This window comes from Ornithorhynchus anatinus, chromosome 9, assembly GCF_004115215.2.
Source record: "Ornithorhynchus anatinus isolate Pmale09 chromosome 9, mOrnAna1.pri.v4, whole genome shotgun sequence".
NCBI lineage: Eukaryota > Metazoa > Chordata > Mammalia > Monotremata > Ornithorhynchidae > Ornithorhynchus > Ornithorhynchus anatinus.
Window position 1 is genome coordinate 39,652,593 of NC_041736.1, and position 17,261 is coordinate 39,669,853.

At 45.8% G+C, this 17,261-nt stretch overlaps 1 protein-coding gene across 1 annotated transcript in view; it reads right to left on the reverse strand.

Annotated features, from left to right (window-relative positions):
• Positions 1–16,254, reverse strand: part of PLB1 (phospholipase B1) — a 90,810-nt gene extending 74,556 nt beyond the window's left edge. Inside the window, exons 1-13 of the mRNA XM_029071636.2 lie at positions 16,199–16,254; positions 15,250–15,316; positions 14,487–14,545; positions 13,640–13,677; positions 12,300–12,343; positions 10,496–10,586; positions 9,425–9,476; positions 7,978–8,064; positions 6,557–6,619; positions 3,777–3,856; positions 2,795–2,873; positions 1,850–1,954; positions 1,168–1,254 (exon numbers count right to left, since the gene is read on the reverse strand). Of these exons, the coding sequence (XP_028927469.2) occupies positions 1,168–1,254; positions 1,850–1,954; positions 2,795–2,873; positions 3,777–3,856; positions 6,557–6,619; positions 7,978–8,064; positions 9,425–9,476; positions 10,496–10,586; positions 12,300–12,343; positions 13,640–13,677; positions 14,487–14,489 (729 nt within the window). The 5' untranslated portion in view covers positions 14,490–14,545; positions 15,250–15,316; positions 16,199–16,254. The remainder of the gene's footprint in view (positions 1–1,167; positions 1,255–1,849; positions 1,955–2,794; positions 2,874–3,776; positions 3,857–6,556; positions 6,620–7,977; positions 8,065–9,424; positions 9,477–10,495; positions 10,587–12,299; positions 12,344–13,639; positions 13,678–14,486; positions 14,546–15,249; positions 15,317–16,198) is intronic.
• Between the last annotated feature and the right edge of the window lie 1,007 nt (positions 16,255–17,261).

Sequence of the window (17,261 nt, forward strand, 5' to 3'; positions counted from 1 at the left end):
AGGGGCAGGGAATGGGTGGATAGCTCACTGCCATCAAAAGGCAGAGCTGTGGTGGGGGCTAGGGGCTGAACACCCCTAGACACAAAGGCAGCTGGAAACAACAACAACAATAATAGTATTTCTTAAGTGCTTACTATGTGCCAAGCACTGTACTGAATGTTGGGGTAAAGATAAAAAGGTCATAAAAAGTCCCTGTCCCACATGGGGCTTCCAGTTTAAGTAGCAGGGAGAACGGGTATTGAATCCCCAATTTCCTCACCCATAAACTGAGGCATCGAGAAGCTAAGTGACTTGCCCAAGGTCACACTGCAGGCAAGTGATGGAGACAGGATTAGAATCCAGGTCCTCTAACTCTCAGGCCTGTACTCTTTCCATTAGGCCATGCTACTTCTCTAATAGTTGCTCTGTAGGCTAACCACTGATGTCCAGCCCAGGAAAACCAGAATCTAATCCTGCATTAGCTTCGCTGTGACCTTGAGCAAGTCTCTCTCCTTTAAAACACAGCTTCCCCCAAAAGAAACCTTCCAGCTATCTGTGTTCAAGGAAGGTTATGTGGACAAATGAGATTATGAAAGTGGTGTGCTGTGAAAACATAGGAGCTAAGAATTGCAGTAACAGAATAGTGAAAGTGCATGAAAACTGCATGGCATTAAACTGCATATACGCATATTCAGTTGCCCCTAGTACTTATGGAAGATGCCTCTAATGGTGAAGTTTGCCCATGAATGTGTGGCTGAAAAGGCCAGTGTGGACCACAGTTATCACTGTTCCATGCACACTCAAGGATAGTCCTTTGTGGTCCTGTCATGATCGACGTGTGTGGCACTTGGGACTCTTTGTAGCACAACCCCCTTGAAGCTTCTGCTCAGAAAAGAGCTACTCCATTCTGGACCGCAGTGCTCCATTTTGGGTAGTTTTCTGCAGTTGTGTCCCAGTTAAAACAGAGCCTGTTTCAAATAGATCAGCCTGGATGGGCGCTAAATGGCATGGTCCTTCAGGAGCTGAAAGTTCAAACCTTAGACCTGGGGAAACTGGACTTACCTTACAGCCAAACTTTGAGAACAGGTACCGGCTCCTCAGGCCTGACAAGGAAAAGCCCCCTGCCTTTTAAATCAGGGGTGCTGAGGCCCAAGTCCCCTCTTCACCAATTGTGCTCCATCGACTCACCATGACGTTCCAGAGATCCAAAGCAAGAGCCGCAAACTCTGAGTTGTCATTCCAGTTGAGCGTTGAGTCTTCGTGAACCTGCTTCCCCTGAAAGACATTGTAGGCTACTGTAGTGAAGAATCAATGAGGTACACTCTGAGCAGGGCCTCATGGTCTCAGATCAATCAAATCAACCACTGGTATTTACTGAGCACTGATTCTGAGGAGCACTGTATTAAGTACTTGAGAGTATACAAGAGTTTAGTAGAGACGATCCCTGTTCTCAAGGCCTGAAAAGCCGCCTGGCCTTTTGAAAAGACTACAGAGGACCTGAGATCTAATCCCGGCTCCGCCACTTGTCTGCTGTGTGATCTTGGGCAAGTCACTTAACATCTCTGTGGCTTAGTTACTCTATCGGTAAAATAGGGATGGGTTGTAACCAGTCTGATTAGCTTGTATCTACCTAGCACTTAGTATGGTGTCTGGCACACAGTGAGCTCTTAAATACCATAAAAAAGAGAGTGCGTACCTGTTAATTATTGTTAGTTGCAATATGGAATTTGTTAAGGGCTTATTATGTGTCAAACACTGTTCTCAGCACTGGGAAAGACATAAGTTAATAATAAGTCCTCATAAGTCCTAATAATAATAATAATAAGTGTTATTCCCACTTTCTCTCTCTTCCCTCCTTCCCTTCACTCACCGGGAACAAAGACGAGTCTTTGTCATGAAAGATAGGCTGGAGAACCACTGTGAAGGAATCTTCTGTGTCGTACCTGCCTGAGGCCAGTAGTTTTTCCCAATAGTTCTGAGAAAAAAGTAAGAACAAACATGTCAGGCAGGATCCCGTATTTACTCTTGTCCTTTAGATAAGGGAAGTTGGGTACCCAATTGGATAGTCACCTGGGCCAAGATTAGCCTCTCATCTCACACTCCAGGGGACCTGGCACTGAAGTGGCAGAACTTTTGGCTTAGCGTCAGCTCCTGGCTCTAGCCAGAAGACAACCAGAATAGAAAACAAGATGGCAGCACAGCCTTACCCTTGCACTTCTCAGTTTTCAACACCTACAAGGAGTGTGCTCCTTCCCCCCACAGAGAATATCACCCCTGCAAAATACCGCATCTTTGTGACAGGAAATTTTCCTATGATTAGCCACGTGATTTCCATTGGTGGAGAATATTACATTATCTAGGTGAGTTAGCATCACTGCTCTCGTGCCAGAGTATCGTTATTCTGATTATTATGTGATGTTTCTATAGTTGGACAGCGTTACATCTGCAGAGCAATTTATCATCATTTACGGGCTCTGATAAATGATAGAAAATGGCTCATTCAGAGCTTACTCTTCAATGTACCTGAGAGGCAGATAGCACTATCAGTCCATTTTACAGGAGGGAAAAATTAAGCACAGAGAAGTTGAGGTGGCTCTCCCAAAGCTGCCCTTTGAGCCATAGGCCAAGTTGGATCTAGAACTCATTAGCTCTGACCCCAGGCTACAGCAGAGTCTAGTCGACTTTCAAGCTGCCAAGCAGGGCAAAATAAGCTTCTGGGACCCGGGCCCAGGATCTAGACCAGCCAGGGGGAAGGTCTGATTCCAATAACTGCTGTGGAGCCAATTGCTGGCCTTGGCTCTGAAAGCAGAGTCACCTGGTGGGACCATCTCATCACAGCTCTTTCCAGTCTGGAGGGCTTCTTTGAGCAGGCGCACGGCTCCCTTGGTGGAGTGCTGTGGGAAGATAGTGGTGTGAAAGCCTTGCAGTCAACCCTAGGGTGATATTTGAAAGGGGGTAGGGAGTCCTCCCCTGGGCCCCTAATAAGGAGAGGGCAACCAGGAACCCATTGTCTCTAGACAGAACAGTCTTGTGGGCGAGGCAGAACTGAGAAGCAGTGTTGCCTAGTGGATAGAACCTGGGCCTAGGAGTCAGGGGGACCTGGGTTCTAATCCTGGGCTGGCAGGGTCAGAACTGGAGTAAGGTAGTCCCACAATATAACAAGGCATGACCATGGAAATCGAAGGCAGTAGAGCTTTCTTTTCCCTTTCACAACCTTGGTGCTCTGCTTTGTTTATTCCCTACTCTGGGGCCTGCATCCCATCTACTGGATCTCTTCATCCCCTGGCTTCCTCACCCATTAGTGGCAGCTGCAGCATCCTCTTCCCACAGTCTTCCCTCCCTCATGGCCCTATTTCTGGGCCAGGGTGTCATGGTGAGGGGGAGGAGGTTTGGGGAGGGCGAGCCAGGATTTGAGTCCAGAGAGTTTGGGCTTGGGCAAACCTTCCCAAAAATCTTTGTGTTTAACAAATGTTAGCAACATTAACTGAATTCAAGAGGAAACTGGCACATCTTCCTAAATCCTGGCAGCAAAAGCTTTCAGCTTATAGGTGATTTTTACCAAACCCTTTTGAGTATGGAGAACTCACTTACCACCACTTCCTCCTCCTCCTTCCAACCTCGGGTTCCAAGCCTTGCAGGTTCAAGTCTGCGATCCAGACCACTTCTGAAGTTCCACCTTGTCTCCAAATGCAAGGCCCCTGATTCTCCCCTCCCACACCACACCCCAGCCAGGGGTAGACAAAATGGGGGAAGACTAGAGCAGTTCCTGGCTTGGACAGCAAAATGACATCTCTTACCTGACTTCAGTTTCCCGATGAGGGAGGGACAAGCCCCCAAACTCTGGGTTGGCCACAAGGTTCACAAAGGCTTTGGGGACCTAGCAGGGCATAGGCAAAAAGGTGTGCTGACTATGAATCTTTAAAGGTGGCAGATTCTCCTCTAGCCCCCTGGGGAAAGTTGGCAAATTCTCCTCTGGCCCCTTGGGAACCAAGTACTGATTGGAGCAATGGATCTGACATTGTTCCTTTGCTTGAAGGACTTTTTACTTCATTTTCTTCTCATCCATCAAATGAGGAAATTGGTTCAAAGGGATATGGTGATAATATAGTAATTAGAATTATAGTAAGAGAAGACGTGTGGACTAGTGGAGACAGCACAGATCTGGGATTCGGAAGTCCTGGGTTCTAATCCTGACTCTGCCACTTGTTTGCTCTTGCACTTGAGCAAGTCACTAAACTTCTCGATGTCTCAGTTTCCTCCTCTGTAAAAATGGGGATTAAATCCTACCCCTTCCTATCTAGACTGTGAGCCCCATGTGGGACAGGGACTGTGTCCAAAACTGATAACCTTGTATCTACCCCGGCACTTAGAACAGTGCTTGGCACATAGTAAGTGCTCTATACAACAATTATTATTATTACTACTAATAATCATCATCATCATCATCATCGTGATATTTTCCAAGAGCTTACTCTGTACCAAGCACTATAATAAGTGCTGGGGTAAATAAAATCAGATCAGACTCAGTCCCTGTCCCCCAAGGGGATCATAGGCTTCGGAGGTGAGAGAACTGGCATTTCATGCCTGCTTTGCAGATGAGGAAACCAAGGCACAGAGGAGTTAAGTGACCCTCCCAAGGTCACACAGCAGGCAGTGACCCATCCAAGATTAGAATCCTGTTCTCCAGACTACCATTTCTGTGCTCTTTCCACTAGATCAGGCTGCTGAGCGAATAACTCCCACTCTACATATTCTACATATGCTGTTGAAAATGGATTTATCCTTGTGAAAGGACCAGTGCAGACCAGTGCACAGTGAGCCCCCACTGGAATCTTCCTTTTAGCTATAAATTTATTGTGCGTTTCCTCCATTAGACTGTAAGCTCTTTGCAGGCAGGGACGGGGGCTCCTGTGTTATCATACTCTCGTGAGCTCTTAGAACAAGTGCTCTGTCACACAAGGGCTTAGGGAATGTTATCAATTGATTAAAAATATATTTTGCAATACATTTTGATATTCTAGGTGCTCTTTTCAAAGAAGAAATCACAGGCAGTACCTGGAAGCTAAGGCAACAGCACCACAAATGCTGACTGCGTCTAGCCAGATCCTTTGTTCTAAGATGCTCAAAGACCATAAGCGTAATTGTGTTTAACCTTGGGAAGCAGGTCCACAAGTTTGTGGTTAAAGAAACTGAGGCCTATGGCAGTGAATTAGCTTGTCCAAGGCCACACAACAATCTTGGGAGAACAGAGTGTTTCTTTAATCTGAGGCCAATAAATACACTTGAATGGCTAGATTTGGCATCTTTTTCTGGGAAAGGTTGTGCTATTTATTCCTTCAAGAAATCATTCTGAATGGAGAAAGTCTGCATGAGGAGCAGCTACTGCTTACTGCCAGGAAAGAGTCAGGGAAGCCGCAAAAACTGAGGCTGGGAGCTCTGGGACAGGCAGGGAAATTGGCCCAAGGTGAAGTCTTCCCCAGTGGGCAATGACTTCATCCCAGCACAGAAAGCAGCTTGGCCTAGTGGATAGAGCACAGGCCTGAAAGCCAAGAGGACCTGGGTTCTAATTCTGGCTCTGTCACTTGTCTGTTCTGTGACCTTGGGCAAGTTACTTAACTTCTCTCTGCCTCAGTTCTCTCATCTGTAAAATAGGGATTAAGATTGTGAGCCCCATGTGGGACATGGACTGTGCCCAACCTGGTTAGCTTCTATCTATCCTGGTGCTTATTACAGTGCCTGGCACATAGCAAGAATTTAAATACCATAAAAAAGAAAGACAGAAACTAGGGTGACCAGAAGACCCTTGGAGACCCTGGTCTGGGCCAAAACGCAGGTGCTTGTAGGTGTCCCATTCCAGGCAGTAAGTTTCTACTGTCCTGGAGAGATGATTGATATTTGTTAAGTGCTTATTATGTACCAAGCCTTATACTAAGTGCTGGGGTGGACATATGATGGTCAGACAAAAACCGTGAGCCCCATATGGGACAGGGACTAAGGAGAGGGGAGAACTGGTATTTTATCCCCATTTTACAGATGAGGAAACTGAGGCAGAGGCAAGTTAAGTGACCCACCCAGATCACATAGAAGGCATGTGGCGGAATCAGGAGAGTCTTGTTCCCAGGTTGCCTTTGGAGAGGATCAGGTGTTTGGAAGGGTGCTTCAAGCCGCCACTGAGGGAAATTCTCATTTTACGTTTACCACTTCAAATATCTCTGCACAAAACTTCATTAAGAAGAGACCTGCCTGAGGACCATAAACTAACATTTGTGCTCTGCATTTTCGTGTTTAAAAATAAGGGCTTGCCTTCCCTAAATGGCAATCTCTTCCCAGCAGAATGCAGGGCCTCTGCTGCCACTGCGAGCCTAAATGGAGATAAGGATTTGGGTATGAAATCAGTTACTGTGGATCCCTTGGGAATCAACTTCTCTTTGGCTCAACCTTAAAGAGTGAGTGAGTTTTGATTGTAGGAAAAGTGCTCTATCTGGGTGTGGCTGGTTGTCTTAGTTTGGCAAGGAATCCCAGTGGTGAGACATCAGCCCACGCTATGTCTGGGTACTACTAGAGTCAGTAGACTTACCTCTTTATGCAAAAAGTCCAGGACCTTTTGAATTTCTTCCACGTTTCTGGCATGGGGATCCACCTGCCAGAGGAGATGTGCATTACAGCATAGATTTGGAATGTGCTGACAGACAGTTCATTCCATATTTACTCAATATTTCTGGCTTCCTGGTGACCAATTTCCCTTCGTTGATTCAACTGTTGGGAGAAAAGCCCAATTCGTCTACCAGCTCATAACCTCACAGAATGATTTCATGGGTCTGGTCTGGCATCCGTGGGCTAATGTCTTTCCACTTTCCAGACACTATGTGGTTTTTAACCCTCTATGTCCCTGAAGAGGAAAAGTTACACATGTAATTAGCCGCTGCTAAGCCAGCCCCACTGGGGCCCTATGTTGGCTTGATTCAGCAGACAAGTCCCAAGTCTGATCAGTCTATGGGATGGGCCCTCCAAAGGCCTAGGCGTGTGCAGGTCATGCTTGGTTCTAGGGGACCCAGTACAGAGGCTGGACACCACAGGACATACATGCATGAACCTTGTGTTCCTGGCAGCAATTTTCCCTTCATCCCTTGCTTCCCTTCCTGTCATCGCCTTCCCCCTGAAAGGAGCGAGGCCTAGATCCAGAGCATGACTTGGGCCAAGTGGCCTGGGCAGGGAAGACTAGGACCAGACAGGGTTCTAAGTCCTGCAGCAGCAGCAGGATTGGATGATTCAGTGTTTACCCAGAGATGATGGCAGATGAGACGGCTTCTGTCAGAGGAATGGGAGACCAGGAGGAAAGAAGGGAGGAGAGACCACCCGCCTAGGGTCTATAATCCTCTGGGGTCCTCCACTCCCCATTTGGAGCACTGCTAACAAGCCTGCCTGAGCTCTTCCCTGCAATCCACATGGGTGAGGTACATATTTTAAAAGATTACTTCCCCCCAGAAGAACACATCTCCCCTCTCTGCATTTGGAGATACAAATGCTGCTCAGAATGAGGTCAGGAGTAAGAATCTGGAGAATAATGACTGATTGAGAGGTGGATTTATTTAATTAATTTTGAAACTCCCAACATTGCATGCAAACTGGCTGTCTCCTGAGGCAGAGAGTCCCAGGCAGGCAGCCAGGTGATAAGGGGATAAAGAGCTGACAGTGCTGTTCTGTTTCCTTCAGAGACATAGCCAGTGAAGCTGTGAGCACTCTGCAAGTTGTGATTCACCTGGAAGACAGGCTAAGAGCCAGATCTCCAGCAAAAGGAGTACTCCCTCCCCTGTGGATCTCTCTTTCAAAGGGAAAGAGCCCTGTCAATCCACCCCTGGACCTCAGACTCACCCATCGTTCCAGGTGGCATGGATGTGCAATTTACAGATGCCAAGACTAGAGCAAAGACAGAGAAGGAACGGAATCCAAACTCCCTCTCAGGTCTTTCTCCATGGGACTCACCAGGCTGCTCTTTACCTGTTGGTTTGAAGAACAAGGAAGACACGCGTCCTGTGGACTCAGGAACACTGTGATAAGTTTCCAGTCATTTTCAAAGTCCAGTTGCTAGAAGAAAACCAAAGGCATTTATTGAGGCCTTACTATATTAGGCACTTGGGCGAGTACAATAGAATTAACCGATATGATCAAGAGCTTAGAACAGTGCTTTGCACACAATAAGGGCTCAATAAATACAAATGAACGAATGTGATCCCTGCCTCATGGAGCTGGCTATCTAATGGGGGAAAAAGACATGAGAAAAGTTAAGGTAAGGAGCATATGTGCTATAGGAACTTTGGAGCAGGTGAGAATATCCAAGCTCTTTAGTGACAGTAGCATGAAAGACAGAAGGTGTTGGCTACATGACTAGCAATAAAGGTGGCAGGTGTTGTTCTGGGGATTTTCATAGTCCTGAAAGCTCTCCTGTCATTTGGTTAGTGCATGTGTCGTGTGGGTTGCAGAAGGGGGCAGGGGGTGAAAAGAAAGAGGACAGTGAAATGGTTCTTTTGGGGTCTCCTAGCCTATAGCCTTAACCCCAGGGTGAACATTTCCAGACTGAGCCCCCCCTTTCCTTCTGCTCCCCCTTCCCTCCCCCCCACCCTCTGCTCTTCCCCCTTCCCCTCTCCTCAGCACTGTGCTCATTTGTATATATTATTTATTACCCTATTTATTTTGTCAATGAGTTGAACATCTCCTTGATTCTATTTATCTTGATGATGTTGTCTTGTTTTTGTTTCCTTCTGTTTTGCTTTGCTGTCTGTCTCCCCTGCTTAGACTGTGAGCCCGTCACTGGGCAGGGATTGTCTCTCTCTGTTGCCGAATTGTACATTCCAAATGCTTAGTACAGTGCTCTGCACATAGTAAGAGGTGAATACTATTGAATGAATGAATGAGCATTCAAAGAGTTGCAATGGTCCCTGATCAGATAATGACCCTCACTGCAGCCTAGCCCCCAGGTTGAGGACAAGGAGACTGGTGGGGAGCTGCAAGTTCACCTCAAATTCTAAAGTTCAGCACCTGCTTAAATAAATAAATAAATAAGATCTAATAAATAAATAAATAAGATGCCTAAGAGATATGATTACTGGGGATAGAGGACAATAGGAAGGCTGTTAAGAAGGGACTGACCAGAGCCTCGAGGATAAATGAACCCTAGTGTTGGAAGGGATCAGAGAGGTCATCTAGAGCAAACAAGCAGTGATGCCAACGAGGGTCAAGGCTGCTTTGTGAGACCCCATAGAATGAAGAAGAATTTTCTGTAGATCCAGCTCAGGAAACTGAGCAACTCCCAGAGCAAAGTCAAGTGCTAAGGGCAAGGATGGGGCCTGGGGTAAACTGCGTAGAAGCAGTAGCATTTTGGCTTGGTGTGGTCTGAGTCTTGTCAATGAGGGGCTTTGTGAGAATGTGGGGTTTGACAAGTTCTTACCAGATTTGTTTTCATGCTTCCCACCAGTTCCTTCACCTGGAGCCACAGGTCTCTAAAGCAAGGTGGGACAGGAGGGAAGGGTGGAGAGTGAGACAGGTACAGAGAGAACATCCCCATTAATAATATAATAATTATGGTATTTGTTTAGTGCTTACTTTGTGCCAGGCACTATACTAAGCACTGAGGTGGAGACAAGTAAATTGGGTTGGACACGTTAGTACTGACTGGGTTGCTGCATCGGGATTAAAGCTCAAAAGACTTAGGAAATTGAAACAACATATTTTCAGCAGCCCAAAGAGATGATGGCCTCTGGGCTTAAGTTGAGGATATTTGAGGTGGCATTGCATTGCATTACCCAACCACTTAGTACACTGATCGTAGTACTTGATTATCACGGTTATTGCAGCAGGAATGGAAACTCCAGTGCAAAAGGACCAAGGAGAGGAATCTTTCCAAACATTTCTTAGAGCCCAAGTCCTCTGACTCCCAGGCCCATGCTCTCTTTACTAGGCCATGCTGTTGCTCATACTGGAATCTTCACCAATGTCTCTTTGCTGCTTGACCTCCCCATTTCTGAAGAGTAACCCTTGGGCTTCACTCGGGTTTTAAATATGAAAGCGTCCAGAGGAAATCAATATGAAAAGGCCTAGGGTCCTTAGCACCTCTCTGTTTCCTGTTTATTAATGCTACTACTACTAGTAGTAGTAATAATTGTGATATTTATAAAGCACTTACTCTGTGCCAAGTACTGTATTAAGCACTGAGGTGTATATAAGCAAATTGGGTTGGACACAGTCCCTGTCCCATGTGGGGCTCACACTATCAATCCCCATTTCACAATGAGGTAAATGAGGTGCAGAGAAGTGAAGTGACTTGCCCAAGGTCACCCAGCAGACAAGTGGCAGAGTCAGGATTAGAACTCCTGACTTTCTGACTCCCAGATCGGTACTCTATCCATTATGCCATGCTATTTAGCCCCGCAGCCTGGTGCCCAGCACTCAGTGCTCGCGACTCTTGGATCTGAGGAGTAGGACACAAGAAATTGCTGAAGGAAATGTAAATGACACTTACTCAGGCTTGGGTCTTGGAACCATACTCTGGCTGAGAGGGCACATCGGTGGCAGGACAAAGGGATTGAACCTTCTAATGAAATCTGAAAGAACTGAATACAGTCCAGGGTTAAGACCTCGACAAATTGCTGGTAGAGAGAGGACAATCCTGCCCTGATGACAGGGAAGTCCACTCTGCACCACCCCTATTCTCTTCTGGTTGATTTACTAGGTGGTCCGTCACCAATGCTGAGTCCTGGGGTTCCATCCTTCATGCCTTGGCCCTGGCCCTTAGATGGGCTTCCATGTGGTAGTGCAGCCACCCTGGCCACTGGGAGAAGGCATCTAGCCCACCTTCACTTTTCACAGCCAGAGTGGCAGAGGAGAGAGTAGCAAGAGAGCACGCCTTGGTGCTGCAGGGGGCTAGAGGAGAGCTAAAAATAGCCCTGCCAGGAACCATTAGTTCCATCTTGCTCTCCTGGGCAATGAAGGGAAAGATAGCAAGCTGCCTACAGGGGATTGAGTGCTCCTCGCCTCCTGTCATGCTTCTTTCCCTTTCTCCACTGAGCAGTACCCCAGGTCTCTGGAGAATCAAATGAATAATAATAATAATAATGTTGGTATTTGTTAAGCGCTTACTATGTGCCAAGCACTGTTCTAAGCGCTGGGGTAGACACAGGGGAATCAGCTTGTCCCATGTGGGCTCACAGTCTTACTCCCCATTTTACAGATGAGGTAACTGAGGCACCGAGAAGTTAAGTGACTTGCCCAAAGTCACACAGCTGACAAGTGGCCGAGCCGGGATTCGAACCCATGAACTCCGACTCCAAAGCCCATGCTCTTTCCACGGAGCCATGCTGCTTCTCTTGATCAATGAATCAAAAAGGTCATTTAGTCCATCCCTCTGCTCTCCGGCAGATTTGCCTTTAGTCATCTTGACCCAATGAGAGGTTAGAGGCAGTTTAAACTTAATGTCAGGTGTCATTTTTTTTGACCTGGGTTAGGTAGGATTTGGGCTCTGGACCCTGGTCCACCTCTAAATGTGGAACCTGAGGTGACAGCCCTCTCTGTCTTGGTTCCCTAACTGAAGCAACACCTTCCCATCTAGAGAGGAGGTATCCAAGTAAATGAGAAAATATGAGCCCTTTAGAAACAATATTGCATAGAACATGAGGTAGCATTGCTATTTTAAGAGCTGTTTTAATGGAACAAACATGCTTGTGATAGATTTTTTTTTCCCAATAAAACTGTCATTCTGTCCCAAGGTCCCAGTTGGGAGGCTCCTTCCTATCCTGTTCTGCCTTCCTCAAAGAGGAAAGGAAACTGGAAATAATTAAAGCCGGGCCAGTCCCACTGTGGCTGCTAGGAAATGAGCTGGAGAAAACCACAGAAACAAACCACCTACTTTGACTCGGAAACAGGGTCTAGGCTTTGATCACCCTGTATTTTGGACCTGGATCTGGGATTGGGAAAGGGGCTGAGTGACCTGGATCCCTACAGCCTACTCAGAACCAGGATGAGGTTACAGAGTCTTGGTCCAGCCTGGTCCCCAGGAACCGGTCATTTTCAAAGAGAAAGGAGTGGTGAGGAGGCAGTGGCTTTGGTGAGGACGCCCCCGACATTCCTCCTGCTGCTACTCTAGTGTGGGGACCACCAACATTCATGGATATTGAAATATGTTAGAACATTTACAAGTTCATCCAAATCTAACTTGTTATGGACTATCCGTGAATTTATAGACAGTCGGCAATTCTGCCCAGGGCCCACTCTCAGGCACTCTGGATTGAAGGTGCTTGGAGAGGCTTCCTATAGTTGGATAAACCTACCTGACATCACTCCAACGCATGTCTGAGTCAGCCTTCCCTCCACACTGTAAAGACAAAAATACCTTCCTATATTTCCCATCAGCCAATGGACACAAGCCGATTGCTTTTAAAATTTTTTTAAGAATTTTCTTTGAGCCAACCCTAAGTCCAAGTTCCAGGTTCTCTGTTTATTCTGAGGACCATGTAAGATTAGAATCAAGGGTGTGATGGTTGAGCTAAAGCCATATTTGAAAGTTGTTATGGAAATGTTTTGTCAAGAATGAACAAATGGGATGAATGCCTTCTCTAGATTAGTGCTAAGGGTTTTTATTTCTCAAATGATCTGAAAAATGTTTCCCTGGAATTGGACTAAGTTCAGGCCCCTGCAGGGGAAGGAATTGAAAATGTCCAAGGTGCAAACTCCTCTCAGTTTTCACCAAAGATCCTGCAGCAATAGTCACCTCCAGGAGGCCAGTCCTGCAGGATTTGGGATCAAGACCACATCCAGAGTTTGGGCTAGGTCTGGAAGTAGAGATAGGGCTCACATGCTAGCCAACCACAAGTCCCAGTTTTTTTCTCTCCTCTTTCTGTTGTACTGTCCCAAGCATGGAAAGAGTGGAGAATCCAGAGCCAGAAGCCCATGGTGTCTGAAAGGAGAGCCTATTCAGAGCTTGGATGGGCTGAGTTAACTATCTATGATATTTATTGAATGCTGACTATCTGTAGAGCACTATATTAAGCATTTGGGAGAGTTCAACAGATTTGGTAGACACATGCCCTGCCCACAAGGAAGAATGGTGTGGCTTAGGGGGAAAGAGCATGGGCCTGTGAGTCAGAGGACCTGGGTTCTAAATTTGGATTTGCCACTTGTCTACTGTGTGACCTTCGGCAAATCACTTCTTTGTGCCTCAATTCCTCATCCATAAAATGGGATTAAGTTAAATTAAGGAGTACTTCATATATTTTCTTTTGTTAAGTGCTTACTATATGCCACGTATTGTTCTAAGCTCTGGGGTAGATACCAGTTAATCTGGTTGGATACAGTCCATGTTCCACATGGAGCTCACAGTCTTTATCCCACATTTTACAGATGAGGTAAATGAGGAACAGAGAAATTAATGACTAGTCAAAGGTCACACAGCAGACAAATGGCAGAGCCAGGATTAGAACTCCATTCTTGCGGAATCTCAAGTCCGTACTCTTCTCCACTAGGTCATGCTAAAAGGTTTTGAACAACACCTCTTCCTGCCCCCTCCCTCAACATAATGTCTGTTTGGTCTCCCATTCTGCAGTGTTGAGTTGGTTCTCAAAGTAGCATTCTGGGCTGCGCCATCAGCTACAAAGTAGCCAGTCACTTTTACCTTTGCAGATTCTCCAAGTCCATCCCTGAGTCTGTGGACTTAAAAAAATTTAAAAAAACCAACCAGGTGTTAGTAACCTCATTTAAAAAAAGACTATAACATTAATTTTAACCCATCTTTGAGTTATTAGTTTGCCATCTGTGGGCCAAGCCCTGGCTGTACACAGAGCACTGTTCTGAATGCTTGGGAGGCATGCAGTAGAAGTCACTGATGTGGATGGGGCCTTAGGAGTCTACAGTCCACTTAGAAACTAACAGATGAAGAAAACTAAAGGAGGAAACAATCTGAAATAAGATGAGAGATCAATTAAATCACTGTTTCTTGAAGCATTTTGGGCAGTTTTAGGAAGACAAAAATGACTGAGCATTCTGGAATGCTTTCAAAGACTTAAGCCTCTAACAGAAGGTAAGAGCTGGCTCAACAAAAGCTGTCAGCTCAGCACCACCCAGAACACTTTTTTTCCTCTTGGAAATGTAAGGTGAAGAAGGAAGTTAAAAACTGGTTTTAGAAGTCTAGAACTTTTTCAACTTCCTGGGTGCTGAAATTTAATTATCAATACCACTTCGTAAACGCTCATATACCACACATGCACATACACTAATTTAGGGAAACCAGGTTATACTTGCCACAAATTTTTTCAGAACTCTTTCCAACTCAGTATTCATCTTCCTTACTGACCCCTGAATAAATTAAGTTAAAGACTGGGTATTCTCTGGAGTCAATCAAAAGGGCCAGGAACCTAAAATCTTCTAGAAGTTTTCCACTGGACACAACATATTTCTAGAAACCAAAGTTTTAGAAACAGTCACCAGGAAGTTCTACATCCCAAGCTGGCTTATGGACTCACCATTTCCAAACTTCCAATAGCTGCAACGACTTTGATATCAGAAGGCCTCAGGGTGTGGGCTGCAAAGGCAAGAAGTACCAATTAGAAAGATCAGAGCTAAGGCTTACATTTATACCCTACTCCTCCACAATCCAAACCAAGAGCGTAGGGAGGGATTTTGGAAGTTGTTGGATCAGGGAAAAGAACACCAGCCTGGGAATCAGTCCCTGCTGTGTGACCTTGGACAAATCATTTAACTTCTCTTTGACTCAAGTTTTATCATTTGTGAAATGGGCTTAGATTGTGAGCCCCATGTAGGACAGGGACTGCATCTGACCTAATTATCTTATATCTATCCAACAACTTAGCACAGTGCTTGACATAGTAAGCACTTGATTATCACAATTATTACAGCAGGAGTGGTCCAGTACAAAAGGACCAAGGAAAGGAATCTGCCAAACTGCTGTGGATTAGACATCCACTACTGTCATATTAAAGATTACCCCCAGCCTTCAACATCCATCTTATCCTTGCCTTAACCTAGCTGCACCTCCCCTGCTTTGGAGGCACTTTTGAAATAGGAACCTGGTTAAGTGTAATATGGGGATGGATGGGAGAATACTTAAGTAGTGACAGCTGAAAGTAGGATTTCAGATACCTGGCTCTTCCCTCATTATCAAAAAACTGCCCTCAATCCTTCCCTTCTTGGCTGTGATAGTGATGTGACTGCCCCACTCCCCCTTTACCACTTTCCCCACCCCGGTGTCAACCTTCAAACACAGACCTGACTCCGAGGGAGAATCTAATGACCACTTCTCCAGCCTGCATGGAAATGGGAAATTCCTCAGGGACTGTAAAAGAAACATATGTCAGAACTTGTCTGCAGTGGGACCTTGGGCAAATCACTTAACTTTTTAACTGTGCCTCAGTCACCTCACCCATAAAATGAGGATTAAGACTGTTAGTCCCATGTGGGACAGGGACCATGTCCAACCTGATGTCTTGTATCTACCCCAGTGCTTAATTTAGTGCCTGATACATGGTAAGCCCTTAAAAAATAACTATTAAAAAATGCTCAGGGCATAACATCAAAACGGAAATCTAGATGCCAGATCCTGACAGATTTTGTTTTGACTACGTTCTCCCCTCCAAGCTCAAAGTTTGGAAACTTTATGAAGCTGTCACAGCAATGCTAGTTCCTTATGGTCTTGGAGGGTTAAATCTATGTAATAGATACTACATGAAAATATATTGGGCACATCAGATCTATGCACATAAATAGAGAGATTTCAAAAAATCTGCCAGGATTCGCCCACTGAAGAGCAGACATATTCCTTTTAGGCAAGAGAAGGAACTTACCCCCCCAAATTTCCATTCAGTAGAAATGGGAAGCAGCATAAACTAGTGGAAAGAGTACTGCACTGGCCTGGGAGTCAGAGGACCTGCATTCTAATCCCAACTCCACCACTTACCTGATGTGTGACTTGTCAAGACTTAAAGATAGAACAGGGTGAATGTGGAGCCCTTCCTGGATGTCCTTGGAAGGACCCAATCACACTAAGGAAGCACTGGACACCTAGGCCCTATGGGACAGAGTGAGGCTGGAATGTCCCTGTCTGTCCATCTCTGTCCAATCCTTCTCCAACCCTCTAAGATGGGGAAGACCAACTTGAAAAAGACTGGACACTACCCTCTTGGGAAGACACTTGCTCCATGCTCTACATGGGTCTTACCTCCAGCCACTCCTGCTCCTTTAGAGAGTTGTTTCCTGGTGAAATCTGGCCTGCATTTCCTGGGAGAAAAGAACAAACCACAGCAAGATTGAAAACAGTGGTATCAATCATTCTGCTTTGAGCTTAGGAATCAGTCTCCCATTCCTAAGAAATATTATGCCCCAAACAACGCTGTTCCCAAGAGCGAGGGTTTCGATTCAGAAAGGAGCATCCAAGTGAATGTGGGAACCATGAAGGCATCTGAAAGCACTCAAGGCACTTTCATTTGCCTTGCCTTGGGCACTTGGTGTTCATCCCACCTGCAGACCCACAGCACTTATGTACATATCTGTAACATATTAATGTCTGTCTCCTCTCTATTGTATTGTACTCTCCTAAGTGCTTTAGTTCAGTGCTATGTACACAGTAAACATTCAGTAAATATCACTGATTGATGATTGATTTCAATACAGCAGGTTTAGCAAACTTGCAGGTTTCTCTTGGTCCTTTTGCAAGTTCTTCAGGGATAAATTGCAAATTCTCTTTATTAACTGATGGCCTCCCTGATCTAACATCACAATATCTGGAAGGAGTGTAAAGGAGCTAGGGGTATTTTAGAGGCTGGTCCCACTCAAGATACTTAATCTCCTTGCCACCTTCTCTTTCTCCTCACATCTACCCTGGCCTGCGTTACCCGGGTTTCCACCCCATCTCTGGAGGGGTGGGAGGGCTGGGGGGAGGTAGTGCTCAGAATTCATTCTAAGGATAAAACAGAAGCAGTTGTTTTTAGCCCACCTTCAGGATAGCAGGCCTACAGGCTTTAGCCTTGGAGGATTTCATGGGGAAGGGAATGGCACAACTGAGAGCTCTTGGGAGACGATTCTCATGATTCACAAGTCTATAAATCAGGAGTGTCCCATGGGAATCCACACCCAAAAGGGTGATTGGGAAGCAGGACTCTGGCCGTGTTTCAAAGGACAAGAACAATTTTTAAAGAAACCACTTCTGCATGGGGACAACATAATATTAAGTTCCAGCCCAATACTGTCCAGACAAGACTTGTGTGTTTAGCGTTGCCTAGTGT